Source organism: Schistocerca nitens, chromosome 3 (assembly GCF_023898315.1).
Source record: "Schistocerca nitens isolate TAMUIC-IGC-003100 chromosome 3, iqSchNite1.1, whole genome shotgun sequence".
In the NCBI taxonomy this organism is placed as follows: Eukaryota; Metazoa; Arthropoda; class Insecta; order Orthoptera; family Acrididae; genus Schistocerca; species Schistocerca nitens.
In genome coordinates, this window is record NC_064616.1 from 243,875,817 (window position 1) to 243,888,541 (window position 12,725).

Genomic DNA, 12,725 nt, shown 5'->3' on the forward strand with positions numbered 1-12,725 from the left:
ACGAGAAATAGCGTCGGTGACAGCAACACAGATAACGCACACAGGCGGACAAACCAGTTTTAGTTTTCACTGGAGGAGCATAAGCTGCGATTTACATTCATATCAAGTAGAAATTACGTGTCATACTTGTACTCGATCCCGAATGCCTTCCGTTCGCAGGTGATACGTCACAAACTGCGATATCCGTACCCATCAATGTGACAGGCTCAAAGCATCAAATTGCCATTATTTTTGAGGAGTGGAATTCTTACTCAAATGTGTCGAAAGGACTATGTTGGATGAAGGGTGTCTCGCGGACTCAACAACTCCTTCTACGTGGCAGTCGATTTTCACAGTTACCAAAACTCGAAACAGCCATAATCGCCGCTGATACTCCTGACAATCACGCCAGGGATGAGTAAGGAGAGATGGAAACAAGGAAGATAGGGGATTGACGTCCCGTCAACAACGAGGTTATTGGAGACAGAGCACAATGATGAGGAGAAACGCTGGCGGAAAAACACCGAAACACCAAAAATATAATTAATGTAGAGTAACGAAATTTCTATACTACATTTGTCGAGGTAACATGTTTAAGTGATTAACATTGCAAGATCACAGGTTAATGTAAGAGTGAGATAAGCCATTGCAAATGTGAAATGCTGGTACATTAATAACCGGTGTAACAGCCAGAGTGTTCCATGCAAGCATGGAAACGTGCATGCAATGTTTTCAGAATGAGATTTTCACTGTGCAGCGGAGTGTGCGCTGATATGAAACTTCCCGGCAGATTAAAACTGTGTGCCGAACCGAGACTCGAACTCGGGACCTTTGCCTTTCGCGGGCAAGTGCTCTACCAACTGAGCTACCCAAGCACGACTCACGCCCCGTCCTCACAGCTTTATTTCTGCCAATACCTCGTCTCCTACCTTCCAAACTTTACAGAAGCTCTCCTGCGAACCTTGCAAAACTAGGCAAAGGTCCCGAGTTCGAGTCTCGGTCCAGCACACAGTTTTAATCTGCCAGGAAGTTTTGTGCATGCAATGTGTTGTACAGGTGGCGGATGTCAGTTTGTGGGATCAAGTTTCCTGCCTGTTGCACATGGGCGGTCAATGTAGGGACGGTTAATGCTGATTGTGGATGGCGCAGGAGTTGTTGCCGATAATAACCCACATTTGCACGATTTTCCAGCAGCTCTGGTGGTCGAGTAGGTAAAGACTGCCCAAAATGTCGACACTTTGTAGAGCATGTTGGGTTGCAACAGCAGTATGTCGGCGAGCGTAATCCTGTTGGAAAACACCCCCTGGAATGCTGTTCATGAATGGTAGCACAACAGGTCTAATCATCATACTGACGTATAGATTTGTAGTCAGGGTGCGAGGGATAACTAAGAGAGTGCGCCTACTGTCATACGAAATCGCACCCCAAATCATAACTCTAGGTGTAGGACCAGTGTGTCTAGCAAGCAGGTAGGTTGGTTGCAGGTTCTCAACTGGCCTCCTCTTAACCAACAAACGGCCGTCACTGCCAGCGGTGCAGAACCTGCTGTCATCGGAAAACCTCCACCCTACCCTCCTATCAGCTCTCGCTTGACATCATTGAAGTCACAAATGGAAGAGGTTTGGGGTCAGTGGAATGATTATTACATCTCCATCTACATTTATACTCCGGAAGCCACCCAACGGTGTGTGGTGGAGGGCACTTTACATGCCACTGTCATTGCCTTCCTTTCCTGTTCCAGTCGCGTATGGTTTGCGGGAAGAACGACTGCCGGAAAGCCTCCGTGCGCGCTCGAATCTATCTAATTTTACATTCGTGATCTCCTTGGGAGGTATAAGTAGGGGGAAGCACTATATTCGATACGTCATCCAGAAACGCACCCCGCGATGCAGAGCGCCTCTCTTGCAGAGTCTGCCACTTGAGTTTGCTAAACATCTCCGTAACGCTATCACGCTTACCAAATAAATCTGTGACGAAACGCGTCGCTCTTCTTTAGTTCTTCTCTATCTCCTCTGTCAACCCGACCTGGTACGGATCCCACACTGATGAGCAATACTCAAGTATAAGTCGAACGAGTGTCTTGTAAGCCACCTCCTTTGTTGATGGACTACATTGGTTCAAATGGCTCTGAGCACTATGGGACTTAACATCTGAGGTCATCAGTCCCCTAGAACTTAGAACTACTTAAACCTAACTAACCTAAGGACATCACACACATCCATGCCCGAGGCAGGATTCGAACCTGCGACCGTAGCGGTCTCGCGGTTCCAGACTGACGCGCCTAGAACCGCTCGGCCACACCGGCCGGTGGGACTACATTTTCTAAGGACTCTCCCAATGAATCTCAACCTGGCACGCGCCTTACCAACAACTAATTTTATATGATCATTCCACTTCAAATCGTTCCGTACGCATACTCCCAGATATTTTACAGAAGTAACTGCTACCAGTGTTTGTTCCGCTGTCATATAATCATACAATAAAGGCTCCTTCTTTCTATGTATTCGCAATACATTACATTTGTCTATGTTAAGGGTCAGTTGCCATTCCCTACACCAAGTGCCTATCCGCTGCAGATATTCCTGCATTTCGCTGCAATTTTCTAATGCTGCAACTTCTCTGTATACTACAGCATCATCCGCGAAAAGCCGCATGGAACTTCCGACACTATCTACTAGGCCATTTATATATATATTGTGAAAAGCAATGGTCCCATAACACACCCCTGTGGCACGCCATAGGTTACTTTAACGTCTGTAGACGTCTCTCCATTGAGAACAACATGCTGTTTTCTGTTTGCTAAAAACTCTTCAATCCAGCCACACAGCTGGTCTGATATTCCGTAGGCTCTTACTTTGTTTATCAGGCGACAGTGCGGAGCTGTATCGTACGCCTTCCGGAAGTCAAGGAAAATGGCATCTGCCTGGGAGCCTGTATCTAATATTTTCTGGGTCTCATGAACAAATAAAGCGAGTTGGGTCTCACACGATCGCTGTTTCCGGAATCCATGTTGATTCCTACAGAGTAGATTTTGGGTTTCCAGAAATGACATGATACGCGAGCAAAAAACATTTTCTAAAATTCTGCAACAGATCGATGTCAGAGATATAGGCCTATAGTTTTGCGCATCTGCTCGACGACCCTTCTTGGAAACTGGGACTACCTGTGCTCTTTTCCAATCATTTGGGACCTTCCGTTCCTCTAGAGACTTGCGGTACACGGCTGTTAGAAGGGGGGCAAGTTCTTTCGCGTACTCTGTGTAGAGTCGAATTGGTATCCCGTCAGGTCCAATAGACTTTCTTCTGTTGAGTGATTTCAGTTGCTTTTCTATTCCTTGGACACTTATTTCAATGTCAGTCATTTTTTCGTTCGTGCGAGGATTTAGAGAAGGAACTTCAGCTGTGAAACAGCTTTGGAAAAAGGTGTTTAGTATTTCAGCTTTGCGCGTGTCATCTTCTGTTTCAATGCCATTATCATCCCAGAGTGTTTGAACATGCTGTTTTGATCCACTTACCGATTTAACGTAAGACCAGAACTTCCTAGGATTTTCCGTCAAGTTACAGGGCGTCTATCTCGGGGCTGTCAAACTAAACGATTTGTAACAGTTCGTTGTGTCAATATGGTGCCAACTACTGTTCAGATTGGTGCTGCTGATGCATTACGCACTACGATGCGCCAGAGCCATACGCTGAATGCGATGGTCTTCTGCCTCGGTAGTGCCACGTTGCCGTCCGGAGCCCGGTCTTCTTGTGACTAGGTTCTCGTGAGCACTGCTGGCAGCAATCACGTACAGTAGCAGTAGCTACATTCCTACCAAGTCTTCCTGCAATATGGCAGGAGGGACATGAAACTTCTCACACTCCTATACACAGTAAGATGCTGACTACTTTGTTGCCTAAAAGGCATTCTTGACTGCCATCAACTCGCCAAGCCCATCTAATATGACTGGTGCGAAATCGGAATAGACATCTTTCAGATGTCGACACACGCCTACCAACTTTCGTTTACGTTCCACAATTCCTGCTTGCTGTTGAGATTTTTTAGTGTAAATCTTTCGAGCCCTTTTCAAGGAATCAACCCAAGATTCGCCACTATAGATTTAGGGAAATCATAGAAAATCGATTGCCACATAGGGATATGTGTGTCGCTCTTTGTGATTCCAATGCTTTAACCACAGCGCAAATTAAAGATTCAATAAGAAGCACATTTCAAAGGCGATATCTAGAAATAAACGAGGAATATTTATGTGTAAAATACTGAAATAAGATATTCTTTCACCTGGAGTTACGAAGACACAGGAAGGAGAAGCTTCGGCGATGACTGGGTACTGGGCGCCGCTAGGTGTACTGGATCTCCAAGGGCACTCATAGCTGTAATACTCAGCACCTGCGAAAAAAAAAGTTTGTACACTGGTTTCCATAAGGCAGTGAAAAATCTCAAGAACCACGAGAACTCGACACCTAAGTGTGGAATCTAATGAAAAGAAACCAAAGACGAAAACATGCAATACAGTATAAACAAACTTGAAGATTCGGCTGACAATGTATACATGCTCGAACGTGAAACATATTTATATCTACGATATGGGTGTAGCAGTTCACGTAATCCAGAATGAGATTTTCACTCTGCAGCGGAGTGTGCGCTGATATGAAACTTGCTGGCAGATTAAAACTGTGGGCCGGACTGAGACTCGAACTCGGGACCTTTGCGCGGGATTAACCGAGCGGTCTAGGGCGCTGCAGTCATGGACTGTGCGGCTGGTCACGGCGGAGGTTCGAGTCCTCCCTTGGGTATGGGTGTGTGTGTTTGTCCTTAGGATAATTTAGGTTATATAGTGTGTAAGCTTAGGGACTGATGACCTTAGCAGTTAAGTCCCATAAGATTTCACATACATTTGAACATTTCGGGACCTTTGACTTTCGCGGGCAAGTGCTCTACCAACTGAGCTACCCAAGCACGACTCACGTCCGGTCCTCACAGCTTTACTTCTGCCAGTGCCTCGTCTCCTACCTTCCAAACTTTACAGAAGCTCTCCTGCGAACCTTGCAGAACTAGCACTCCTGAAAGAAAGGATATTGTTGAGACATGGCTTTGCCACAGCCTAGGGGATGTTTCCAGAATGAGATTTTCATTCTGGATCAGAGTGTGAGCTGATATGAAACTTCCTGGCAGATTAAAACTGTGTGCCGGACCGAGAATCGAACTCGGAACCTTTGCCTTTCGCGGGCAAGTGCTCTTCCAACTGAGCTACCCAAGCACGACTCACACCCCGTCCTCACAGCTTTGCTTCTGCCAGTACCTAGTCTCCTACCTTCCAAACTTTACTGAAATCTGCCAGGAAGTTTCAGTTCATGTAACGCATGTAATGCCAACACAGTGTTATTGTCAACTTCTCTCCTTCAGCAAAGAATGCAGGAGCAACAATAGGTGGTAATCTAATGTGGACTGAGCAGGTAATTGCAGTGTGCAAGAAGGAGTTAGCAGCTCCCTATCAAAAATGGTTCAAATGGCTCTGAGCACTATGGGACTCAACTGCTGTGGTCATCAGTCCCCTAGAACTTAGAACTACTTAAACCTAATTAACCTAAGGACATCACACACATCCATGCCCGAGGCAGGATTCGAACCTGCGACCGTAGCAGTCGCACGGTTCCGGACTGCGCGCCTAGAACCGCGAGACCACCGCGGCCGGCTAGCAGCTCCCTATCGCGTATAAAAATATGAAAAGCTCTTTCTTCTTGAACTGAAAAAGAAACTTGTACGAGTACAAACAATTCCAGTTATTGATTACAGCGATGTGACCCTGCGAGGCCTTACTCAGGATAGTTCACTGCGCCTGAAACTGGTTATGAATGCCAGTGTTCGTTACATTTGTGTTCGAGTTTTTGATCACATTTCAGCATCAAATGCACAGCTATCCTGGCTGCATGTAGACAAGCGCAGATACTCCCATACCCCCCCCCCCCCCCCCCCCCCGTGTTTTATGTTCCGTTTTATGTAAATGTTCTGAGTTTTTTTTTTTTTTCCTTGACACCCGTCTCACTATGATACTGAACGGGCGCTGAAGACCTTGCTGTCGTGCGCCCACCAACCCCTTCTACTACTACTACTACTGTGGTGTCACCGCTAGACACCACACTTGCTAGGTGGTAACTTAAATCGGCCGCGGTCCTGTAGTACATGTCGGACCCGCGTGTCGCCACTGTGGGATCGCAAACCTAGCGCCACCACAAGGCAGGTCTCGAGAGACTGAGGAGACCTCAGCCCCAGTTGTACGGACAACATAGCTAGCGATTGGACGTGCTAAGCCTTGCTCTCATTTGCCGAGAGATAGACAGTAGAATAGCCCTCTGCTAAGTTAAATGGCGACCACCTAGCAAGGCGCCATTTGTATCAGTGCCTATAGCTTACTAATATTCAAGAGAGATGTATTCCAAGGACTAATTAAAAGTTAAGTAACAAGCATCTACGTACTTTCCTTCTTATTCATTTATAAGTTCTCATGTTCCAGACTTCACGCCCGTCTGCGTTAGCCTTGCGTGCCCTATCGGCTACAGCATTGTGTCTAGGCTGTATGGTCTAGACACAACATTATTGGCGACGAGAAAAAGAGTTTGTATTAATTCGTTTGTGTCATGGCTTCGCCACAATCTCCGGATGTACTGTCCGAATTTTTTCGCTTGCAGAATCAGCAGTCGCAGGCGTTATTGGATGCCCTGGGACAGCTCGTCCAGGGTCAACGTGTGCTGCAAAACGATGCGGCAGCCGCCGCTTCATCGCTACCGCCTCCACACCATGCTGTTGCGCCGCAATTTAGACCATTCGATGCCACCAAAGAGACCTGGCACGAATGGTCTCGCCAGTTCCACTTTCATCTAGCAGCCTACAGAATTCAAGGTAACGAGCGGCAGCCGTTTTTGCTTTCTTGTGTCGGTGTGTCTACCTACCGTGTGATAGTGAAATTGTTTCCCCGACGCGACGTAGCAACTCTGACCTACGAAGAAATTTTGTCTGCTTTAGATGCCTATTTCAAAGAAACAGTTAATGTAGTTGCAAAACGGTATACGTTCTTTCGTACAAAACGTACGGCCGGTCAGACTAATAGGGAGTGGTTTGCAACTTTGCAAGGACTTACTAGGGAGTGTGCGTTTGAATGTGAATGTGGCCTCCCTTATTCAGATACTATGGTGCGTGATGCAATTGCACAGAACGTTTCTGATGTTCGCATACGGGAACAGATTTTGAAACTAGTAAATCCCTCCCTTCAACAAGTGATAGACATATTGGATAGGCAAGACACACTTGACTTTGCTCAGGACTCATTTGAAACTTCGCCAGCAGTGTGTCACATTCACCGGCCCGCCGGGCCCGCTGCACGGGACGCTAAGCAGCCCTCGCGCCCGTTACCGCGGCGGCAGCCTACCTTGCAAACACGTGCGCCGCGTAAGCAAGCAACTGCAGTGAAATCATGCCCGCGGTGTGCCACTAGACATTCGCGTGAAAATTGCCCGTCACGCCAAGCTATTTGCTTTTACTGTCAAAAGAAAGGACATGTTCAAAGTGTTTGCCAGAAAAGGCTTAGATCAGACAATCACAATAATTCCAGGCCCTTTGCTTCGCGCCGGAATCGAACCCAGGACAATCAGGCTCGTGGACCTTCGCCCATGGACATTCATGTAGTTCATTCCAACCCGTCCAGTGACACTTTCGCTAACAGTGACTATGTTCGTCCCACCAAAAGTGTGCGTCGACGTCGCCGGAAATCCCGTACAGTCGCCAGTGCTTCTGTACCTGTATCAGTTCAAATTGCACGTGACAGTCGCTCTTGTCGTCAGCAGGACAATAAACTTTTTGTGGACTTAGACTTTGACGGCACAGTGATACCATTCCAGCTCGATACCGGAGCTGCAGTTTCATTGCTCCATCACGACACGTACAAACAACTGGGCAAACCGCCATTGCGTGCCGCAAATGTTAAGTTACATAGTTACTCTGGACAGCATATACCTGTGTTAGGACAGTGCAGCCTTCTTGCCACATACATGGGACAGACAAAACTTGTATCATTTTACGTTCTTCGTTCTACTTCTGCAGTGAACTTGTTTGGTTTAGATTTATTTCAATTGTTTAATATGTCTATAGTAAATCAGGTCCTATCAGTGAATCAGACTGTGCCTTCCGCCAGTGTTTCTAGTCTTTGTGAAGGATTTGCAGACATTTTTGCACCGGGCCTTGGTTGCGCTAAGAACTATGAAGCGCATTTGGAACTGCAAGAAAACGCGCAACCGAAATTTTTCAGAGCGCGCAATGTTCCCCACGCATTGCGTGATGAGGTCGCCAGAACATTAGCCGATTTAGAATCTCAAGGTGTCATTGAACGTGTGCAGGCTTCTCTCTGGGCCTCACCCTTAGTCATTTTGCCAAAACCTTCCGGTAAACTGAGACTTTGTGTGGACTTCAAGGCAACAGTGAATCCACAACTTGTGACTGCCACTTTTCCTTTGCCCCGCCCGGAAGATCTTTTTGACAAACTGTGCCCGGGAAAATATTTTTCCAAATTGGACCTAGCAGATGCGTACTTGCAAATACCTGTGGACGAAGAATCCCAGCGCGTCTTGGTGGTAAACACGCATCTTGGCTTGTATCGCTTCAAAAGACTGCCATTCGGGTGTGCATCCGCCCCTGCTTTGTTTCAGCAATATTTACAAACTGTTTGTGCGTCGGTCCCTACTGCTGCGAACTATCTGGACGATATTGTGATCTCAGGAAAGACAGAAGCCGAACATTTGCAAAATCTCCGAACATTATTTCAGGTCTTGCGTCAGAATGGTCTTCGCTTGAGGAAGGACAAATGTGTGTTTTTTGCTCGGGACTTACCCTACCTGGGGCATGTCATAAATGCCCAAGGTATACATCCGAGTCCAGAGCACCTCCGTGCCATACAGGAGTTGCCTTCGCCACGGGATGTTAAACAACTACAGAGTGTGCTGGGTAAAATTAATTATTATGCAAAGTTTGTGCGCAATGCTTCTTCCATTTCAGCTCCGCTTCATCGCTTACGCCGTAAAGGTGTTCCGTTCGTCTGGACGACGGAATGCGAACGCGCCTTTCGCCAGTTGAAATCGGCGTTACTTTCAAATACTTGCCTTACGCCATTCGATCCCCGAAAACCCCTTTTGTTGATGGTAGATGCATCGGATTTCGGGATCGGTGCTGTGCTTGCGCACAAAGATGGCTCGCATGATCGCCCTATTGCCTTTGCGTCAAAATTGCTCTCCTCTGCGCAAAGAAATTATTCACAGATAGAGAAAGAAGCTTTAGCTCTCGTGTTTGGTGTTACAAAGTTTCACGATTTCTTGTATGGTCGTCACTTTACCATCATCGCGGACCACAAACCTTTGACATCGCTTTTTCATCCGACCAAGCCTGTACCTCCACGTACAGCGCAGAAATTCATTCGCTGGTCCCTTTTTCTCTCGCAGTACCGCTACGATATCTTGTATCGGTCCACTGCTAAGCACGGAAACGCTGATGCGTTGTCCCGTTTGCCTGTTGCTGAGGATAAAGCATTCGATTCTTCCGAACTTGCTTGCATGTTTATTGATTCGGAAACCGATGACGTGGTCGAATCGTTTCCGATTGATTTTCGTCGTGTAGCTACAGCCACAGCTGCTGACCCTGTCCTTGCTACTGTTTTGCGTTTTGTTGCTACGCAATGGCCCTTGTCAAAGTCACGGATCGAGGATCCTTTGGTTCGCCGTTTTTTTGCCCACAAGGAGAGACTTTTTGTACGACGTGGTGTTTTGTTGTTGCGTTCTGATAATGATCAGTCCAGAGTCGTGGTCCCACGTTCGTTACAGTCCTCTGTCTTAAAGCTTCTCCACCAAGGACATTGGGGTATAGTGCGTACGAAACAACTTGCTCGTCAGCACTGTACTTGGTTCGGAATCGATGCTGCGATTACGAATATGTGCTCCTCTTGCGTGGCGTGTGCCGAACAGCAATCCGCACCGCCGCGGCAATTCTTTGCATGGCCGAAAGCCACTTCCCCTTGGCAACGCTTGCACATCGATTTTGCTGGTCCATTCTGGAATGCTCGATGGTTGGTTGTGGTCGATGCTTTCAGTTATTTTCCTTTTGTTGTCCGGATGTCTTCCACGACGTCTTCTGCCACAATCCAAGCCTTGTCTGCTATCTTTTGCATTGAAGGTCTTCCGCAGACTATTGTTTCCGACAATGGCCCACAATTCATGTCCGCAGAATTTCAGTCCTTCTGCGAGGCCAATGGTATTCAACATCTGACATCCGCGCCGTTTTCGCCTCAGTCAAACGGTGCCGCTGAACGATTGGTCCGGACTTTCAAGTCACAGATGTTGAAATTGAAAGAGTCGCATTCTCGGGAGGACGCTTTGTTGCTCTTTTTGTCTTCGTATCGCTCTCAGCCCCGCGATGGTCGCTCGCCGGCTGAATTGCTCCATGGTCGTTCTCATCGCACCTTGATGTCTTTGCTGCATCCGCCACATCAGGTTCCTGTGCAGCGGCAGACTCCTGCTTTTGCTCCTGGCGACGTTGTCTATTATCGCACCTATCGCGGTTCACGGCGTTGGCTCGCAGGGCGCATTCTTCGCTGCCTCGGCCGCGCGATGTATTTGGTTTTGGGGGCCTCTGGTGAGGTGCGACGGCATCTCAATCAGCTGCGCCTCTGTCGTCGCCTGGGTTCTGCCGCTCCCCGTCTGCTTTCAGCGACGGTGCCGTCCGGTCAGCGCCTTGGGGACCCATCTACTGGCTCGTCTCATCCCCAGGTGTTACCGACGCTGCCTTCCCTTTTGCCTCATGGCGTCGCGCCGCCGCCGCAGCCGCCGCCGGCGCCGCCCGCAGTGGACGCTTCGCTGCAACCGCCCGGCGCCTCCCAGGGTCACGCGCCGCCGCTCGCTTCCCGTGACCAGCCGTCCTCCGCCATGGACCTCTTGCCCGCTCCGGACCAGATGTCGTCATCGCGCGTCGGATTCCCCGACGCAATGGAGGTCGACCCTTCGGCCCCTCCTGTATTATTACGTGCGCATACACCGCATGTTGACGTGCACCCTGGACTAGGTTTTCAGGCGTTTCCTAGCTCCCCTCGGACCGAATGGCCGGGTGCGGGTGGCACAGCCTCGCCTGTTGTTAGGCTCCCCACCTCATCGCATACGTCCACATGCGGTCCTCCCCACGGCGGGCGGAAGCCTTATCTCACGACCGTTCGCCGATTTGCGGGGGAGGAATGTGGTGTCACCGCTAGACACCACACTTGCTAGGTGGTAACTTAAATCGGCCGCGGTCCTGTAGTACATGTCGGACCCGCGTGTCGCCACTGTGGGATCGCAAACCTAGCGCCACCACAAGGCAGGTCTCGAGAGACTGAGGAGACCTCAGTCCCAGTTGTACGGACAACATAGCTAGCGATTGGACGTGCTAAGCCTTGCTCTCATTTGCCGAGAGATAGACAGTAGAATAGCCCTCTGCTAAGTTAAATGGCGACCACCTAGCAAGGCGCCATTTGTATCAGTGCCTATAGCTTACTAATATTCAAGAGAGATGTATTCCAAGGACTAATTAAAAGTTAAGTAACAAGCATCTACGTACTTTCCTTCTTATTCATTTATAAGTTCTCATGTTCCAGACTTCACGCCCGTCTGCGTTAGCCTTGCGTGCCCTATCGGCTACAGCATTGTGTCTAGGCTGTATGGTCTAGACACAACAACTACTACTACTACTACCCATACCCCCTGTAGTCTCTACTGTCTTGTGAATGAACACTATCCCTCATATCTCTCTTCGATTTTAACGGTCTTGTCAGAACAATTTCAGAAATATCCACTCCCCTCAGAGCAAAATCCCTTCTGTCCCACTCTGTCGCTCAACCACTTTTTCGAGGTCCTTCTAAGTAACAGGAACCCGGATCTGGGATAACTTTTTATTATTATATTATAGAAGCGAATAACATCCCCAGTTTCAGAAGGTAGTTATGACGGATCTGCTAAAGCAATAACAATGATTACCGTTGTTCTCGCTCGCATTAGTTATCCTTGTACGTCCCTATTTCCAACTTAACGTTCCTCATTTCTCAGTACTCTTAGCGGAGACTGTTTCCTTAAATTTTCTTTTCACCAGAATTTGCAGTATCAGGAAACATCTGTTTTGTACACCTATAAATTCGTCTTACATCTGCCACTATCATTATTATTATTGTCTTTGTTATTATTATCATTATTAGTAGTAGAAGCTGCGGTATTACAGGTACTGCCAGTATTAACTTTATTAGTTCAACTCAGTAGGTATATAATTTACTTACATTGCCGCTTCAGACATTCGGATCCTTTTAACACTACTTGTCGTATTGAAATTGTTATCTCTTAGGAAACTATGATTTAAAAGAGGCACTGCACTTGTGTGTGAAACGCTGATCCGATGAAAGAGATGGCCCTAATCAGATGCAAATAAATAAATAAATAAAACAAATAAATATTACCCAGGCAACATTACACTGTAGCGCAAAAAAAAACTGTTATTGGCATGCCTGTTCAAATACAGACATATGTAAACAGCCACATACGGCGTTGCGCTCGGCGACGCCTAAGTAAGACAACACGTACCTGGCGCAGTTGATAGATAAGTTACTGCTGCTATAATGGCAGGTTATTAAGATTTAAGGGAGTTTGAACGTGGTGCTGTAGTCGGCGCATGAGCGATGGGACGCAGCATCTCCG

General features: G+C 47.7%; 1 protein-coding gene across 2 annotated transcripts in view; it reads right to left on the reverse strand.

Annotated features, from left to right (window-relative positions):
- Window positions 1-12,725, reverse strand: part of LOC126249559 (paired mesoderm homeobox protein 2-like) — a 584,838-nt gene that overhangs the window by 96,564 nt on the left and 475,549 nt on the right. For both annotated transcript variants that reach the window (XM_049951224.1, XM_049951223.1), the window contains exon 4: window positions 4,258-4,365. In XM_049951224.1, coding sequence (XP_049807181.1) covers window positions 4,258-4,365 — 108 coding nt within the window. The remainder of the gene's footprint in view (window positions 1-4,257; window positions 4,366-12,725) is intronic.